Source organism: Carex rostrata, chromosome 24, assembly GCF_964058835.1.
Source record: "Carex rostrata chromosome 24, lpCarRost1.2, whole genome shotgun sequence".
NCBI lineage: Eukaryota > Viridiplantae > Streptophyta > Magnoliopsida > Poales > Cyperaceae > Carex > Carex rostrata.
In genome coordinates, this window is record NC_135941.1 from 4,658,209 (window position 1) to 4,677,610 (window position 19,402).

At 34.1% G+C, this 19,402-nt stretch overlaps 4 protein-coding genes across 4 annotated transcripts; 1 reads left to right on the plus strand and 3 right to left on the minus strand.

The window, feature by feature from the left end:
* Positions 1 to 3,968: 3,968 nt before the first annotated feature.
* Positions 3,969 to 6,286, plus strand: LOC144575583 (uncharacterized). Its single transcript, XM_078325776.1, has 3 exons — positions 3,969 to 4,335; positions 4,739 to 5,019; positions 5,678 to 6,286. The coding sequence occupies exons 1-3, from the start codon at positions 4,159 to 4,161 to the stop codon at positions 6,123 to 6,125; spliced, it is 906 nt and encodes a 301-aa protein (XP_078181902.1). The 5' UTR covers positions 3,969 to 4,158; the 3' UTR covers positions 6,126 to 6,286.
* Positions 6,287 to 7,164: 878 nt separating this feature from the next.
* Positions 7,165 to 9,408, minus strand: LOC144575806 (glycosyltransferase BC10-like). Its single transcript, XM_078326051.1, has 2 exons — positions 8,524 to 9,408; positions 7,165 to 8,038 (listed from the first exon to the last, which is right to left on the minus strand). Exons 1-2 carry the CDS (start codon positions 9,019 to 9,021, stop codon positions 7,397 to 7,399), a joined length of 1,140 nt encoding a protein of 379 aa, XP_078182177.1. The 5' UTR covers positions 9,022 to 9,408; the 3' UTR covers positions 7,165 to 7,396.
* Positions 9,409 to 12,122: 2,714 nt separating this feature from the next.
* LOC144575827 (F-box protein At5g07610-like) lies at positions 12,123 to 13,301 on the minus strand. Its single transcript, XM_078326071.1, has one exon. The coding sequence runs from the start codon at positions 13,209 to 13,211 to the stop codon at positions 12,150 to 12,152; it is 1,062 nt and encodes a 353-aa protein (XP_078182197.1). The 5' UTR covers positions 13,212 to 13,301; the 3' UTR covers positions 12,123 to 12,149.
* A 4,047-nt stretch (positions 13,302 to 17,348) lies between these two features.
* Positions 17,349 to 18,540, minus strand: LOC144575757 (F-box protein At5g07610-like). The gene has a single exon (XM_078325989.1). The coding sequence runs from the start codon at positions 18,455 to 18,457 to the stop codon at positions 17,396 to 17,398; it is 1,062 nt and encodes a 353-aa protein (XP_078182115.1). The 5' UTR covers positions 18,458 to 18,540; the 3' UTR covers positions 17,349 to 17,395.
* Positions 18,541 to 19,402: the final 862 nt, after the last annotated feature.

A 19,402-nucleotide genomic window follows, 5' to 3' on the forward strand; every position in this document is an offset into this window, starting at 1 on the left:
ATTTGTTTTTTTTTTCTGATGCCGAACCGAATGCCGAATTATTTGACTAACCGAACTTTGACCGAATTAAACCCGAATAATTCGTGAATATTACAAATTTTTTCCTGAATTTTACGAATTATTCGCGAATTTTTCCTTTAACTTTTTTTTTTGCTCTCTTGCAGGACTGAGATCTCTGATCCGGATAGTTCCAAATCATTTCTGAATTATACCTGAATTATTCCGAAATCACGAATTTTTGATCTCGTCAAACCGAACCCAAATAATTCATTTGCCGCTATGTTCGGTAGGGAGACTTTGTCTGAACAACAACAGTAACTACCAAACTAAAAATTATAATACATGAAGAGAATGTATTTTCCAAATTATTCTGTAATGTCACATCATCATATCCACATCTGTCTAATCTTATATTATATATCCCTACTTATTTAATGTTCTTGTATTTTCATATATTTTTTCTGGTGTAATAATTTGATGCATCCGAAGTGCAAAGAAACTCTAAAGTAATACAATTTTTTTGTTGTGTTTTCTTTGTAGGAATTTTCGCACGACTATGATGTTATTTTTCATTGCACGGGTCATTATTTTTCAAAGAAAACATATTTGTTCCAAAATTTGTCAGTGCAATTTTTTTAACAAATATTATCTAATTTAAAAAAAAATGTCTTTAATAAATATTTTTCTTTCCGAAATAAAGTCTGCAAAATAATTGTAGTAAATTAATAATATATGAATAACATGGATAGTACTTAAATCTGACATAAATTATTTATCTTCCAATAATCGATAAGTTATAGAAAGATATCTTATTTACATAAAAAAATATATATTGTTGCTAATTAGGGATTTTTTTTGTCATCAACTCGCCAGCCAAATATAATGCACCTCGTCTTAACGAGTCAAAAAGTATGAACCCTGTATAAATTCGAACTTATATGGAAATCCCATTTATCAAAATATTTTATAAATTATTCCTATTTATTTTATGAAGAATTCTCAAACTGGTGAAATATATAAGATCAAGGTTCTAAATATCGCACTATAGTGCCGTGCGATATAGCGTTTTCGGACCTTAAAGCTATGACGCTATTTTGCGCTCTAGGGCTGCTATTTGGACATAGCGCTATTTTTTTAGCCATTCCGCTATGACGTAATAAACGATATTTAAACCTTTAGGTCATGTTTGATTGTGGAGTAATGGGTGGATTAAACTCCTTACTTCACACTTAATCCACCAAATAAGAAGTAAAATTGATGGAGTAAGTGAGAATGAGATTTGAATTAATCCAGTTTAGCTTACTCCATCAAATATGATTAACTTATTTCATCTTAACTTGGAATAAGCAATTTACTCCAGATTAAAATTACTCCACAACCAAACATGATCTTAGATAAGATAACAGGTAATAATTTGTTCTCTACTGATAAATTTCATGTAGGACTAGCCAAAATCAACGTTTAGCATTGTTAGTAATTTGTCATTTATACAGTGTGAACTATGTTTTACCAAAGAGTACGAATCATATAAAAATTAAAATAACTAGCGACTAGCAATGTCAGCAAATTGACAGTGGTATGTGAACTAACCATGAAAATATTAGAGGTTAATATATACTTGTGAATGATATGGCGTCACATTTTATTTTTTTATTATTAAAAAGTTACGGTACATTCAGTATGAATCACTGTGCTAAGTCTGCACTTCGATATGACGTCACATTATTATTTAGTAAACACATAATAACAACTTCTGGAACAATTATTAACAGAGGGACCTATAAAACAATTAACAAATACGAGACCTGCCTACTTTTCTATATCTACCCTTCAATTATTAATGAAAATACACTAATTAGTATACTCCTTCGGATAGGGACTGGCTGCTTACACTTTGTTGGAATGGAGAGCAGAGGAAGAGAGAGGAGGTGGCAACTGGGAAGATATGAAATGGAACAGAAATAAAGATTAATATATATATTTTTTTAATTTAATTTTTTTCAGTCTTATTTCTTATTTGGTTAAATAAAATTTAGAAAGTTAACTAGAAATTAGATGTCTGTTGTAATTTTGTGACAAAGAAATTTTGATGATAATTATATAGGTAAGATATAGGGTTGAGTATTTGTGTCATTTTTTTTTTAAATATTTGCAACAATTTTTTTTTCCATCCTTTACATTTTAAATCAGAAGGTAAATCAATTCTTTTGATTACAAGCATACAAGATTAAGCCTTTTTCCTTCTGTACCATTCACATCCAACGTAATTTTATTAACCAAACACGATTCGACGGAAAATTTTCTTTTCTTTCCGTTCCATCCCTTTCTCTACACTCCATCCAAACAAGGTGTTAGTGTTTGATGAATTCTGTACATTTTACTACGACAAATTTTAAAGAAAAAAGAAAAAGAAATCATGTACAACATCACACTAGATGAAATGTAGACAAATTTTAAATATATATTTGTCAATTTATTTTTTCTTTCCATTTTGACTCAGCTAAATGGCAAAATATCCTATTCAGAATTTTCTTCCCATTTTAGCATACGGATATTTATTTCATTTCCATTCATGCAACAGAGATCATAATATTCTGTTATATTATTTTCTAAAAGTGGACAATGTAATCAAGCAAAAAATAATGTCTTCCTACCCCGTGTATTATTAAAAAGGAAATAATTATTCAAAAGTGCCAAATTAAGTAACATAATTATCATATCAATTTTGTACAACTGTGCTACCGTATCACCAATAAAAAAGTGCCACCATCAAATAATGAATCGATTATTACCATAACTACCGGGACAATGATTCTAATTTTATAAACTTCTCATTAAAAGGAAAATTAAAATGTTATCATGAGCAGCTGTGTTACATTATTATATTATTCTTAATTTGAGAAAAAGTCACTTGTGTGTTGTATCTGAATTTTGCTAGACAGATTACACGATTATTTTGATTGTTTTAGATTTTTTTTTTCTAAAGGAACCGTAAAAAAAATTACCTTAAAATTTATACATGAATTCCAAAATTATTTTCGTTTTTTTCTACTGAATCAAAATACTCATATAATCGAACTTTTATTTAGAAACCATAAATAAAAAAATAGATTTTACTAAACCAACTTGATTGTTTTGGTTTTTACAAAAATCATAAGAACCAATATGCTATTTCGGTCTGAAGTATTTTCTTTTCCGGACTGAATTGCTATTTCACATATTTCGAAAAAAATGTTGTAAAACTTATAAAAATAACTCGAACTGAATTTGCTATTTCGGTTCTGAGAAAAAAAAAGGTTCGTACCGAAATGATATTTCAGTTCTTATGATTTTTGTGAAAAAAAAATAATCATGTTGGTTTCATAAAAAAAAAAAATTAATTATGGTTTATAGAAAAAAATTCCATATAATCCGTCTAGAACCCTATATTTTTGTTTGAAAAAAAAGCTACTTGGTCCTTTCATTACTTGAAACATTAAGTTACAAAAAAAATTTCCACATGAAAAAAAAAATTAAATATTTAAATTACAAGTTACTCAATGTTCAGCAGGCCCTAGAACGGTATATTATTTTAATATTATTTTTATTAAAGAATACTGTTTTAAAATTGCCCAAAATTATAAATTATAATATTCGCCACATAGAAGAAACCAAAAATATTTTAATTACTTAAGATCTGGAGTCATGTGGTAATCATGCAAGCAGCCAAAATGTACTATTTGTACCTGAAAATGGAACTCTAGCACAATTACACGTAACCCCTCTTATCATCTCGAATTCAAATCCTCCCAGGCTACCGGACTGAGTACAATTGAATCGGATGGCCTAAAATAGTTCTTTTTAACTTGGCACAAATCTCGAAGAAAAAATAATACTGCCCCTCTGTCATAAGAACCGGATGAAATTAAATCTGAACTGTCCTTTTAAATTGTGTTGAGTAAGGTACCTGAGAGGATATGGATCCATTCTTAATTCTTATCTCTCCAATCCCACGGTTCTAAGATAAAAACACCACACACACCTCTAATTCCTCTAGCTTGCTCTTCTCCCTTCTCTCCTCTCCAAAGGCCTCATTTCCTCTTCCTCTCTATCTCTCTCACTGCTTCCCCTCCTCCTCCTACTACTACTACAGTAAGTACCCAAATCCTCAAGAAATAGATGGGAAATTCTCCAGAAATGTACTTCAAGATACTAAATTTACCCAATGGTTCAAGCCCGCAAGAAATTCGCAATGCCTATAAGAGCTTGGTAAGAAAATGGCATCCTGACAAGCACCCTGCTTCGTCTAAGGTCGAGGCAGAGACTCATTTTAAGGCTATAACTGAGGCTTATGAGGTATATTTTTATTTAAAGCATTACAAGTTATTCGGTTTATATGGCGAGATTACCTCTGGAATTGGCTAATTTTGTAGGAAGAGCGTTTTGTCTCCTAACATCCCTGTTTTTTTTTGTTTTTTTTTTTTGGCTCAAATGGAAATTATATATAGATAGCCAAATATGACTGGCTATTGGTTTATTTTAAAAGAACCGAGGACAATTTTGCAATTTGTGATCTTTTTCTGCATTACCTTGTTTTTATTTAGCCATTGAATTATTCAATTTCGAAGAGAAGGTCGAGTCATTGTATCATTTTTTGGTTGGCCAGAGCAATTTATTTTAGTTTTTGAAAGAACTACTACAGCAGTTCTCTTCTCATATATAATCACTAATTTATTATTTTTTGTAATTTTACATTCAGGTCCTTAGTGACCTGCAAGAGAACAGAGACAGTTTATTTCAAGAGATGGTAAGTGGTGAAATCAGGCCCACACCAAAGTGTGATAGAATCTTAGGCCGGAGGAAAGACGGGACCCGATCGACAGGCACATTAGGAGTTCAAAAGTCAATTCCATCATTTTCAAGGTCAATTTTGCGAAAACCGCCTCCAATGGAAAAGAAACTTGAGTGTACTCTTGAGGAGCTCTCTACAGGGTGCAAGAAGGAGTTTAAGTTCATGCGGGATACTGTCATGAAAAATGGGTAAGTGTAATTTTATTCCTTTAAAAAATATTAAAATATCATAATGAAATCTGTTACAATTACTTGAAAACTGATAGCAAAAACAGTATAATTATCTTTTGTAGGTTATTTATGAACTAAAAACATTTGTTGATTTGAACTAAAAATAAGCATGTAGGCCATAAGAGAAAGAATTAGTGTCATGGTCCCTCTAATTGGTACGACATAGCTTTCTTTCCTTGTAACATACATAACATCAAAGAATTGTCCTTTTTGCAATTTGGTTTCTGAATTCATGCACAAAAGAATCTAAGGTGGAGGCTAGAATCTAGATAGGGTTGGGACAATGACATATCTGCTTCCACCTAAAATCAAAAGAAAAAAAAAAAGTGCATATGTAGACTTTTAAACAGTATGGTGTACACCATTTGGTCTGATTGGTGGGTGATACTATTTAGACTGTAGTGTACCTACAAACAATTAGCTGTAAGATATAAAATATAGATTTGGTAGGTACAGTTATGTACCATCTGGCATATATTTATACTAATTAGTCAAGAATTACTACTATTTTTATTTGCTGAATTTTGGTTAATTCTGACTCTAGTCTCAATTCCAATACATCAAAATATTACTTAAAAAGTCTAATTTTTTTTTTTCTTGCTGAATTTTCTATCAGTTTAATAGCAAAGAAAGAGGAAACACTAATGATCAAGGTGAAACCAGGTTGGAAAAAGGGCACTAAAATCACCTATGAACAATTAGGTGATGAAAGACCGGGTTGTCTACCAGCTGATCTGGTACTCTACATATCTGAGAAAAAACATCCTGTTTTCAAGAGATCAGGAAACGACTTGGTTTTAAAAACAGAGGTTCCATTGGTAAGTGCTCTAATCGGCTGGAGCTTCAGTTTCAGACTGTTAAATGGAGAGAAGATGAACTGCATGTTTGATGATGAAATTATATATCCAGGATATGAAAAGGTATTCAAAGGTTATGGCATGCCTATAGCTGGTGAGAAGGGGAAAAGAGGTGATCTTAGGGTCAAGTTTTTAATTATTTTCCCAAAGAAGTTGACTGATGAGCAGAGGTTGGGTTTGGTGGAGATTTTGAACCAATGCAAGTGAGAGTTGTTGCTTTCTTCTTTTTGCTTTATAATTTTGGTGTTATGTTAATAATTCTATGATAGATCAGAGATGCTTGTACATAGAGGTGATTAGTATATAATGTGTAAGAAGTACATTAAAAACATATTGGAAATGTTATAAATTTATAATGCTTGCTTGCATATGAGATAATGAGAGGTACTAAATTGGGATATCTTAAATGAAGGTTGATTTTTTGTGCTATTTGAATAGTACTAGTAAACCTCATTCCATCAAAGTTTGGTTCTATCTTATGTTTATAGAAGGCATGTGGATGTGGATACTTAGGCATGAATGGTTGATGCTTTATTTTTGCCTGGTCCAAAGCATTAGTTAACTTTATTAGATGCTTTCTTAGGTTAGGCATGAATAAATGCTTTCTTTAATTCTCTCTTTTTCTTTGTACCTTACAATCTTTTTAGGAGTACAAGTTATGTAGCTTTGCTGTTTTCGGAAGGAATGCAGATTAGTCTTTTTACCCTCCGAAAGGACAAAGTTAGTAGCATAGAATATTTAGTGCTTGCCAAGAGATATTATGAATTATAAAGTATAAACTCCTTGAATTTGCACCATAAAATGAAAAATCATGGATAGCATACAAAATGAGGAAGATCTCATTTAAGGAGAGTGGTTCACTAACTTTTACCTTTTCTTTTTTCTTTTTTCCAAAAAATAAAATAAAATAATATATCTCCATAAATAACCTGGAAATATGGAATTTAGTTCCTCCCCCAAGGGGAAACTGGCTGTCAATAACCAATGGGCCAGAGCTGAGAAGGAAAACAGGCTGCTATGGAAATTTGGGCCTTTGAATTTAAGATAATATTTAAGGTTCTTTATGTTGCAATGTTGGCAATTAGGCCACTTTTTTTTTTTTTTTTTCCTATTTTAGGTTGAAGGAAGATTCTCACTCTCAAGGGCCAATTTTCATAGATAAAAAAAATTCAGTTTCAACTGAAATCAGAAAAAGAAGTTTTGCTTCAAGGAATGCATACTTGTTTACAGAGAACATAGTAGAAAATAAAACAAGAACAGATTTATTTCACATATAACTTATTGTATGTGTCAAAACAAATGAAGGGGTGGGGTTGGGGGGAAGGGGTGCATTGTTACTAATATCTACATTTTTAATACATTTAAATGAACCTACAAATTTTAATTACCATCATTTAAATTAAACCACCCTCCCCCCAAAGTAAAGACTAAAATTATAAACAAAAAAAAATGAATATTTTGATAAAAAAAAAACAAATTTAAAACTCCAAAACTGTCGATGTTAGGTTAAGCAGAGGCTGAAGCGCGCTCGGTGCAAACTTCCTAGCAAACAAGAAGCAAACTGTGGTTGGATTTGAGTTGTACATGCAGAACGTGCCGTTATCCCTAATCGCACGTATAAATCCCGTGGTGATATCGCTCCCGCCATATGTCGCCGGATGGGGCCCACCCCTTGACCAGTCAACCCATGTCACACTCCTATTCGCATTGACTTCGCCATAAAACATGTTGACATAAGTCGGTATGTAATGCTCGTCCGGGTAGCAGCTTGGCAAACAATATTTCTTGAAAATCACATAAAACTTTGTCTCGGCAACAAGACCAACTGCCAGCTTGCGTGACGCCTCAAACCATTGAGACCCCTTGCGCCATTGGTAGAGGCGGATGTCGGGAAACATGTGGCGGCTATAGCGCCCACGACCCTGTGGTGTGTTCTCATCAAATGAATCCACAAAGCTGTGCACCGAGTTCATGAGGTAGTTGTATACCATCTGAAAGTTGAAAACCGGAATGCAGCTCTCTGAGACGAGAACAAAGCGCTCGTTTGAAACGTCGAGAAGTGCATTTGCTAGCAACCGCTTTTCGGCATCTAAGAGGGTTATGGATCCCCATGAGACCTCCTATGGAGATAGGAGGAACAAAAAAAAGATATATCATTTCTGTGACTAATTTTGTAGAGTTATGGAAATGTAATGTAGACTGAGGAAAGGAATACAAAATATGAAATCAATTAGAATACAGCATGTTTCATTTTTTCCCCTAACAACAAGTAAGCATATATTATATTGAGAAATAACAGAATACTGTTAATAAAGGAGTTAGATAATTTGTGGCAAACTTTGTTACAGGAACTGCATTAGTAGTAAAAAGATGTTATTTGGGACATTATTGGTTGGTATTTGATAAAAACACAATGGAAAATATTTTAATTTCCCTCAAAATTACAGAAAGCAAAGAATTTTCTAGCAGATTAAAATGTCCATTGAAATTTACAAATATAACAAACACAACCTTAATCATATCAGAAGCATTGTGGATAACAGAATAAGAAAGATAAACCATATGTAATATAAATAGTCAAATAAATTGAGATATGAAACCTTACACCGCTAGGGATTTGGCGGCCATAAAACACCGACTCCTCGGACACATTAAGCCTATAGCCGGGTGGTGCGTGCACGTAAATGGAGAACAAATCTTCATGTCCCTTGAAGAACCTCTCCCAAATGGGGGCCAGATGTATAGGGCCCTTTGTCAGAAACAAGAATGCTAACTTTGGCACTCGGTCGAATGGGAACTTCTCCATTTGGGGCACCACTGATGCTCTCCAGTACAGCTCTCTGTCCTTCATGCCATGCAACAATTTCTCTGGCTTGATGAAATCCTGAAGCGTTGATGTATCCCGGTTGCAATTCGAGACAAACTGAATGGTTTTAGGGATAATTGAGCTCGCTTCCGATACACGGTATTGATTGAAATTGAAATTTGAATAGACGGATAAGCCAATTAAAAATCCAAAAACAAAGATGAACAGGCTTGAGAGGATCTTGGCAAGGCCGCTTTCCTCTTCTTCACCACCCTTGAGTTTCTGACTATATCTCATTTGGTAATGGAGATTAAATGTGCCAAATTTTCAAACCGGTCTGATTTCATGCGAGAAGGTTAAATTTGAGTTTCTTCTATTTCGGGAGGTATGAGCAGATATTAAGACAGCTATTGGAAGAAGAGCAGAATCAAATATCCACTATCCATGTCCAAGGAAATGAAATGCCCAAAATTGCAAATTGTGTTGCAATATTTTTTCAGAGTTTAAAATCTGCGAGGATTGCTGAACCAAGATCCTAGAAACCCAATATAGAGCTTTACTAATTTTAAAGGAAAAACAATGCAAAAGCTATGGTAGCTTTAATTTACATAAGGATATCAAACCCTGCTACCTTTTTTCTTTTATTTATGATTACGAAGAAAAGAGACGTCTCTGTAGCTCAATAAGAAAACACAAAAATGTGAATACAGCTTGACCACACAGCGATCAGTCGTTTAGAAATGGACCTTGCATTTTTAAGTAAATAAAAGAGCGAACTATGAGAAAGATTTCCGGTAGCTGTTTTTATGGAGTGAACTACGTGGCGGGTCACTGGTGATGGGTCCCACATAAATACCGAATCAGAAGATGGATGGAAAGAGCCAAAGAGGATATTGCCAGGGACCTGGTTCATGCCATACAAGTGAGTCCCACTGATCAAGATTTATTGAGGTTTCTATCGAATATTTTTTTTGAAGGTTGTGTTTCTATCGAATATTATGTGCACACAACAAGAATGTCGCTGTTGAGAATCTTGAGATATATGATCTGGCTATACTTTGATTTTGAATGGTGGCAACTATATCCAATTTTCGGATACAAATCTGCTTTTTTTTTTTTTTTTTGAGAAAAGGAGTACCCTCCTATTCTTCCATCTGAATCGTTCAAAATTGATTACACGGTTTTACTTACATCTGATTTGTTTTAATAGATTATATTAATATAAAATAAAAAAATAATTGAAGCTGTGTGATCGATTTTGAACCGTTTAGATGGAAGAATAGGAAGGTGCTAATTTTCTCAAGGAAAGAAGCAGATTTGAATCCCCAATTTTCTAGGGACACCATTTGTTTCTACGTGGAAGTCTGTATTTTTTTTTATTTATTTATTTTATTTTATTTATTTATTTATTTTTTATTTATTTATTTTTTTTTTTTTGAAATAAGAGTAGTCATTGTTCGTTATGATATAAAATAGAGGAGCCTGCTTCTTTACAAAATGTATTGATAAAATGCATAGAGTTTCATAATTTATAATTTAATAGTTTTATTGAAATAAATGCTATGTAGTATCACTAACCAATGAAAGCAGGGTGCGTCACTCTGCGGCCAATCACTGGTGGAATCCAGAGATCACTTATTCTGGCAGTGCCAGTACGCACGCTCATTCTGGCAACACATCCAGATGGTAGAAAGTTTCATAGCACCTAGGGTGGCCACAACAGCAATTGAGTTCTGGCAGTCAATCGGAACGAGATTCGCACCTCGGAGAGCCAGGTGGGATACGGTCTGGGCAGCTGGAACGTGGGCACTGTGGAGGGAGCGAAACAGAAGAGTCTTCAATCAACAACAAAAGGCGATATTGACTTTAGTAGAGGAAACAGTAGGGGATATTAGAGCCTGGACACAATGCATCTAATTGTACCCAGATAAGCTGTACAGTAGGTGCCACGGGGGTATAAATTAAATAACGAGTGGCGGTCAAATGCACTGACCAGCCCTAACATAGATTTTCTCTTGTATTTCGTTAATTGGTCTCATCTTTTAGGGTCCTGTAAATAATTTTCTTATCAATGAAAAAACGTAAAATGGCACGTTGCCATTTTACCCTCAAAAAAAAAGAAAGCAGGGCGCGTCGGATGGGAATAAGACCCAAATTGGTCTGATGCCTGCTCAGAACCATTCGATTCGCTTCATAATTTGTGCATATTTGATCCACATAAATATTGAAGCGGCACACGTAAATATTAAAACAATACATACGAATATTGAAGCAACACGCATGAATGTTGAAATAGCGCGCATGAATTATGAAACGAATTAGATGGTTCCGAACAGACATTGGATATCAACATGTAGCACGAACATGCCTGAAACGTGTCGGACACGGATATGTGACTAACATACTGTCGCCTGTTTTAAACGGTCAACCTTAACGACACAGCAGGGACACGTGTAACACTTCAAACAGAAATCTGACATACATAGAGCCATAGAGGACAATAGGGACACGGCTTAGATAACGCAAGGACTCAGTTGGAGGCGGGTAAAGGCTGTACACATTGCAGTGCTTTAATGATAAAGAGGAACAAAAAAACTCCATAAGATGTTCATCTTATTGTTTTCCAATAAGATATATATTGAGTTATAAACGGCTGTCCCGTGCTGTGTTTGTAACTTCTTTTAAAAATATAGTAATGTGCGTGTCGTGTCCGTGTCGTAATACCCGTGTCATTGCTACATAGCTTATCCCCCAGGGACATCAATCAGTTAATGATGTAAAAACCATGCTGCTGTATTTTTCTTTCCATCACCTATACATTTAGGCCCAATTTAAATGACTGAACTTTCAACCTAAGACCCAGATCTAATTTTTGTAATAAGCATATATAAAAATCGTAGTCCTTAACTTGGTAATAAATTATTTTCATATAAAGGCCATGGGCTGATAGAACATAATTGGGCCGAATTAAAATTTTACAACCCTATGACCAGAAAATTCTAAATGATATAAAACAACTTTCAACGGTGACAACAAACTATCTGGCACTAAATCAGGAAAAAAAATGTCAAAGAGCCGAAATTAAGGCTCACTATCTAAGAAGGAATTGCGTACTTTAAGATATAATAGGTACAAGTTTAGAAGCAAATTACGTATTATAAACAAATATTATATATCAATGACAATCTGTACAAGCAATTATTTTTCTAGAATAGGTCAATAATGTATGTTAAATTTAACTTATATTCTCAAAAATATGCTATATCTATAATTACAAAGAAAATATTTAACACAATAGTTATATTTTCTAGTTTTATCTCTATTTTCTGCACACTAACTTTCATCTATCTACAAGGATACTATAAACTTTAAGAAATATGTACAAAAGAATCAAAATAGAAACTTAAATGATACATAATTCCATATTAAGCCAAGCAGTTTGTCAAGAAGCTTGAGCAAGGAAATAACCAAATTTGAATCAGATAGGCCTTCCCTTTCTCCTTGTCAAACTTCCACATTCCCTCTAACTTCTTCTCTCTAAAATTATAAGAGATCATTTTTGATGGAATCCATAAATACACCAACTCTTTCTCAGGATGAAAAGCCAATATACTAGGTTTAATTCCTCTGGTACCAATGAAATCTCTCACACTTGTTTCATGCTTCAACACCCAATCACTTCTATTACTGACAGCCTTCAGCTTCCAAATCTGCAACTTCTTTCCATCAATGTGTGCATAGTGCAGATGACCTTGGCTATGGCCCACACGCCCGTCCTGATTCATCTTCTCCGGCAATTTGATCAAATTGCACGAAAGTTTGGTTAAATTAATTGCGACTATCAAATTAGGATTTGCAAGGATATAGAGGATATTGTTGAAATAGTGCATTGTAGCTGATATTGCATCTGTTTCTATCCCGAATTCAATATCCCGTTGATCCCACCTTCCGGTCTCAGAGGAATAGATCTCAAGCTCTGCACCGCGGGCCCTCCAGCCAGTGAAACATATCACCTTATAGTGCGGTGAACTATACGGATCAAATGCCAAAATAGACAATTGCGTCATTCTACAGGGTTTTGGTAAGGAAACCCACCTTCTGGTAATTGTGTTTACCACATAAAAGGTTACAGGTGCTGTCTGGTAATAGAGAAGTAACCCGTTACATGCATCAACTATGGTTGATTTTCCATGGGAAGGAAAGAAATCTAGTCTACTTTCTTTAATGACACCATCATCAGCTGTAGATGCATATCTAGGTTCTTTGAATTGATCAGATTCAGATCGAAAAAACACGCCGGTGGAGATCAAAGGGAGTTTTTGTTGGAGGTACTTATCGGAGATGAGCCGGCACCATGTTTTCGAGACACATTTAAACCTAGATAAGGATTTCAATGGAAGCCTCGCTAAAATCTCTATCAGCAAATCTTCATTCATGCTTCTGTTAATGCCTCTCTGATAGCAAGAGATCAAATCTGATGCCTCCATGAGTGTTGAGAAGGTGGTGGAAGTATGAAAGGGCTAGTTTAAAAATTTAGGCGGTACTAGAAATTTGATGCAAGGAAATTATGTGGTGACACCTTTAGACTAAGAGGTTTACTATATATAGAAGAAAGGATATATATATATATATATATATATATATATATAGAGTACGGCTAACGCGCTTCCTCTAGCATATGGGCCGAAATACTTCCGGTGAAAATTTGAAATTTCAAAATCTAAAAAGTCGATCTGAACCGTTCATCTCTTTCTCCATATTAATATCTGCTTGGAGACCAAATTTTGCATTTTTCTGAAATTTTTTACTATTTATTAAGCCACTTTGAAAATCGCTGATCCAACGGTGGCTTAACAAAACAGTAAAACCATTGGATCAGTGATTTTCAAAGTGGTTTAATAAATAGTAAAAAATTTCAGAAAAATGTAAAATTTGGTCTCCAAGCAGATATTAATATGGAGAAGAAGATGAACGGTTCAGATCGACTTTTTAGATTTTGAAATTTCAAATTTTCACCGGAAGCATTTCGGCCCATATGCTAGAGGAAGCGTGTTAGCCGTACTCTATATATATATATATATATATATTGGGGCTCACCTCCATGTCTTGAGTAGTCTTCCAAGGGAAGGCTTTTGTGGCGTTCACGCAATTAATAATCAATAATCACTCTTGACTAATTTTGCTTTTATCTCCGGGATTTCAACACTTTTACTGTTTTTCTCTTTTGTCGTTTATAGAAGACAAAAGTAGGATTTTTTTTTTCTTTTTAAATAGAACTGAATCTAATATTTTCAGGTGAACCAGCATTATTGAATTATTTTCTAATATTTTCAACTGAATCAGCATTACTGGATTGCTGAACCAAGATCCTAGAAACCCAATATAGAACTTTACTAATTTTAAAGGAAAAACAATGCAAAAGCTATGGTAGCTTTAGTTTACATAAGGAGATCAAACCCTGCTACCTTTTATTTATTTATTAAAGCTTACGAAGAAAAGAGACGTCTAGATCTGTAGCTCAATAAGAAAACACAAAAATGTGAATACAACTTGACCACACATAGATCAGTCGTTTAGAAATGGCATGGGCCCCGACTCCCGAGATTAACGGACCTTGCATTTTTAAGGGAGGAGTTGAGCGAACTATGAGAAAGATTTCCAGTAGCTGTTTTAATTTTTATGGAGTGAACTACGTGGCGGGTCACCGAGTAGTGGGTTCCACCATAGTCACAAGATTTGCAAATTAAACTCGAATAATTTATTTTTTAATGATGCCGAACGAATGCCGAATTATTCAGTTGACCGAATTAAACCCGAATAATTCGTGAATTTTACAAATTATTCATAAATTTTTGTTGAATTTTTCCTAGAACATTTTTTTTTGGTTTTTTTTTTATTTGCTCTCTTGCAGGACTGAGATCTCTGGTTGGGACATAGTGACAAAAAAAAAGTTCGGCTTCGGTTTTGGCGGGTTTAGAAGTTCGTGATTCGGGTATAATTCGGAAATTATTCGGTACAATAAGAAAGCAAAAAAAAAAATATCCAAAAAAGACCCCAGCAAAATTTTTTTAAAAAAAAAATTCCCAAAAAAAAAAATGTTTTTGGCATTTTCTAGCGAATAATTCGGGATTCGCGTTTTATACACATTTTATTCGCGAATAAAACGTATTATATGTTTTTTTGCATTCTATTCGGAGTTCGATTCAGAAACGTTAAAAAAACGAATTAAACGCAAATAAATCGTGTCTTGTTACTATGGGTCGGGATAGTTTCGAATCATTCATGAATTATACCTCAATTATTCCCAAATCACGAATTTTTGATATTACCAAACCGAACCCGAATAATTCATTTGACACTATGAGTCCCACGTAACAACCGAACCAGAAGATGGACGAAAAGAGCCAAAGAGGATATTGCTAGGGACCTGGTTCATGCCATACAAGTGAGTCCCACTGATCGATCAAGATAATAGAGGTTTCTATCGAATATTATGTGCACACAAAAGAATGTCGCTGTTGAGATGTATGATCTGGCTATACTTTGATTTTGAATGGTGGCAACTATATCTAATTTTCTAGGGACACCATTTGTTTCTACGTTGAAGCCTGTATTTTGTTTTTGTTTTGAAATAAGGGTAGTCATTGTTCGTTATGATATAAAATGGAGGAGCCTGCTTCTTTACAAAATGTATTGATAAAATGCGTAGTTTCATAATTCATAATTTAATAGTTTTATTGAAATAAATGCCAACGAAAGCAAGGCGCGTCCGATGGGTGCTAAGAACCATCTGATTCGTTTCCTGATTTGTACATGCACGTTTGATCCACACATATATTGAAAGCAGCACAAATGAATATTGAAGCAGTGCGCACAAATATTGAAGCAACACGCACGAATAATGAAATGACGCGCAAGAATTATAAAGCGAATTAAATGGTTCTAAATAGACATTGGATTGATGCCCATCAACTTGTAGCACGAACAAGCTTGAAACGTGTCGGACACGGACATGTGACTGACATACTATCGCCAGTTTTAGACGGACAACCTTAACGACACAGCAGGGACACGTGTAACACTTCAAACAGAAATCTGACATGCACAGAGGACCAAAGGGACACGGCTTAGATCAAGCAAGGACTCAGTTGGAGGCTAGGTAATGGCTTTACATATTGCCGTGCTTTAATGATAGAGAGGAACAAAAAAAATCCATAAGATGCTTATTGTTTTCCAATAACGTATTACATATATATTGGAGTTGTAAACGGCTGTGTCCCGTCAGTAATGGGTGTCGTGTCCGTGTCGTAATACCCGTGTTCACCCATCCGTGTCTACGCTACATAGCTTATTTACCAGGGACATCAATCAGACTTAATTAGAGAAGGAACTACGTGACGTGACGTGACAAACACGCCGTGATTTGGTCACGTGACATAACATGACACGATCAACTCTTTTTTTTTCACGTGATGTGACCAAAATAGTAGCGGACAATCACGTCATACGAATGGTCACGTCACATGTGACCACAGCTACACGTGATGTTTAGTCTTGTCAAACTTTTTTTTTATATTTTAATTTAAATTATTGAAAATTAAAAAAAAAAAGATAAATAATGTTGCAATTTTTTTTTAAGAAAAGGTTGGACATTTAACACTACTTTAAAAATTCAAATTATAAATATTTATTGGACTAAACTAGAGAAAAAAAAATTAGTACTACATGAGTACCGATATCGCTGAACCTACACTAAAAAAGAAACCTTGATACTCTATGCGTACAAAAATAAAACTGAAAATTAACTAGAAAAACCTGAATACTCTCTATGTTTCATACCGTGACGTAACATGACTGATTCGTGTGTCGTGACGTGTAATTTTCCGCTCCAATGCGGTCACGTTATGTAATCGATACACGTGACGTGATATGACGTAACATAACGTCTATAACATGACTGATCACGGCGTGACAAATTTTTAATGATGTAAAAACCATGCTGCTGTATTTTTCTTTCCAACAACTATACATTCAGGCCCAATTTAAAGGACTGAACTTTCAACCTAAGACCCAGATCTAATTTTTGTAATAAGCATATATAAAAATCTTAGTCCTTTACTTGGTAATGAACTATTTTCTTATATCAGGCCATGGGCTGATAGAACATAATTGGGCCCAATTAAAATTTTACAACCCTATGACCAGAAAATGCTAAATGTTATAATCATATAAAACAACTTTCAACGGCGACGACAAACTATTCGGCCCTAAATCAGGAAAAAAAGAAGTCAAAGAGCCGAAATTAAGGCTCACTATCTAAGAAGGAATTGCGTACTTGAAGATATAATATTTTATTAACCTTGCCAACCAGTTAAAACAAAATATCAAAATTCGAAGTACAAGGTTAGAAGCAAATTACGTATTATAAACAAATATTATATATCAATGACAATTCATACAAGCAATTATTTTTCTAGAATTGGTCAATAATGTATGTTAAATTTAACTTATATTCTCAAAAAGATGCTATATTTAACACAATAGTTATATTTTCTAGTTTTATCTCTATTTTCTGCACACTAACTTTCATCTATCTACAAGGATACTATAAACTTTAAGAAATATGTACAAAAGAATCAAAATAGAAACTTAAATGATACATAATTCCATATTAAGCCAAGCAGTTTGTCAAGAAGCTTGAGCAAGGAAATAACCAAATTTGAATCAGATAGGCCTTCCCTTTCTCCTTGTCAAACTTCCACATTCCCTCTAACTTCTTCTCTCTAAAATTATAAGAGACCATTTTTGATGGAATCCATAAATACACCAACTCTTTCTCAGGATGAAAAGCTAATATACTAGGTTTAATTCCTCTGGAACCAATGAAATCTCTCACACTTGTTTCATGCTTCAACACCCAATCACTTCTATTATTGACAGCCTTCAGCTTCCAAATCTGCAATTTCTTTCCATCAATGTGTGCATAGTGCAGATGACCTTGGCTATGGCCCACACGCCCGTCCTGATTCATCTTCTCTGGTAATTTGATCAAATTGCACGAAATTTTGGTTAAATTAATTGCGACTATCAAATTAGGATTTGCAAGGATATAGAGGATATTGTTGAAATAGTGCATTGTAGCTGATATTGCATCTGTTTCTATCCCGAATTCAATATCCCGTTGGTCCCACCTTCCGGTCTCAGAGGAATAGATCTCAAGCTCTGCACCGCGGGCCCTCCAGCCAGTGAAACATATCACCTTATAGTGCGGTGAACTATACGGATCAAATGCCAAAATAGACAATTGCGTCATTCTACAGGGTTTTGGTAAGGAAACCCACCTTCTGGTAATTGTGTTTACCACATAAAAGGTTACAGGTGCTGTCTGGTAATAGAGAAGTAACCCGTTACATGCATCAACTATGGTTGATTTTCCATGGGAAGGAAAGAAATCTAGTCTACTTTCTTTAATGACACCATCATCAGCTGTAGATGCATATCTAGGCTCCTTGAATTGATCGGATTCGGATCGAAAAAACACGCCGGTGGAGATCAAAGGGAGTTTTTGTTGGAGGTACTTATCGGAGATGAGCCGGCACCATGTTTTCGAGACACATTTAAACCTAGATAAGGATTTCAATGGAAGCCTCGCTAAAATCTCTATCAGCAAATCTTCATTCATGCTTCTGTGAATGTCTCTCTGATAGCAAGAGATCAAATCTGATGCCTCCATGAGTGTTGAGAAGGTGGTGGAAGTATGAAAGGCCTAGTTTAAAAATTTAGGCGGTACTAGAAATTTGATGCAAGGGAATTATGTGGTGACACCTTTAGATTAAGTGGTATACTCTATATACAAGACAAGATATATATATATATATATATATATATATTGGGGCTCACCTCCATGTCTTGAGTTGTCTTCCAAGGGAAGGCTTATGTGGCGTTCACGCATTAATCACTTTTGACTTTTTTTGCTTATTATCTCCGGGATTTCAACAGTTCTACTGTTTTTTCTGTTTTCTTTTGACTTTTATACAAGGCACAAGGGGTGTGTATGAATGGAGCAAGTATAGCACTAATTCATTAATAACTTTATTTTTCTGAACTATTTCATGTCTAGATGGAATCATAATATTATTATTTTTATTTTTCTGAACTATTTCATGTTTAGATGGAATCATAATAGTACTATTCATGTTTAGATGAAATTAGAATAGTACTAACTCACTTTTTTTTATTTGTCTTATATGAATTAACTCACTATTCTATCAATTCAACTAAAAATTTGAATTAGCTACTATTCTCAAATTTGAGATTAGCTCTATTCTTACTCTATTCTTTATTTCATTCAAATTTAAAATTAGCTATTATTTTTGCTCTATTCTTGAACTATATATTATTTGTTTCTCAAACTTGTAGTATACTCCGTAGCCAACAATCAAGACAGTGCATCATTTATTCAGTGAAGCAAGATATAAGATATAAGATATACTCAATCTGTAAATTTACTATTAAAAGACATAATCAATCAATTAATAGGGAAATTTAACACGCTATCGAACACTTTTAGACTGTTACATGGTTGTTTGGAACCTTCCATTTTTACACGCTATCAAACACTTTCAAAACCTTCCATTTATTACTTCTTTAGATGTAAATTTAATTTCAGTCTATAAAA

Excerpts from the sequence above, each read along its gene's own strand:
- LOC144575757 (XM_078325989.1), bottom strand. The coding sequence starts at position 18,457 with ATGGAGGCATCAGATTTGATCTCTTGCTATCAGAGAGACATTCACAGA.
- LOC144575806 (XM_078326051.1), bottom strand. The coding sequence starts at position 9,021 with ATGAGATATAGTCAGAAACTCAAGGGTGGTGAAGAAGAGGAAAGCGGC. Across the intron at positions 8,039-8,523 it reads GCCGCCAAATCCCTAGCGGT|GAGGTCTCATGGGGATCCAT; the intron begins GTAAGGTTTCAT and ends CTATCTCCATAG.
- LOC144575583 (XM_078325776.1), top strand. The coding sequence starts at position 4,159 with ATGGGAAATTCTCCAGAAATGTACTTCAAGATACTAAATTTACCCAAT. Across the intron at positions 4,336-4,738 it reads CTATAACTGAGGCTTATGAG|GTCCTTAGTGACCTGCAAGA; the intron begins GTATATTTTTAT and ends TTTTACATTCAG. Across the intron at positions 5,020-5,677 it reads GATACTGTCATGAAAAATGG|TTTAATAGCAAAGAAAGAGG; the intron begins GTAAGTGTAATT and ends ATTTTCTATCAG.
- LOC144575827 (XM_078326071.1), bottom strand. The coding sequence starts at position 13,211 with ATGGAGGCATCAGATTTGATCTCTTGCTATCAGAGAGGCATTAACAGA.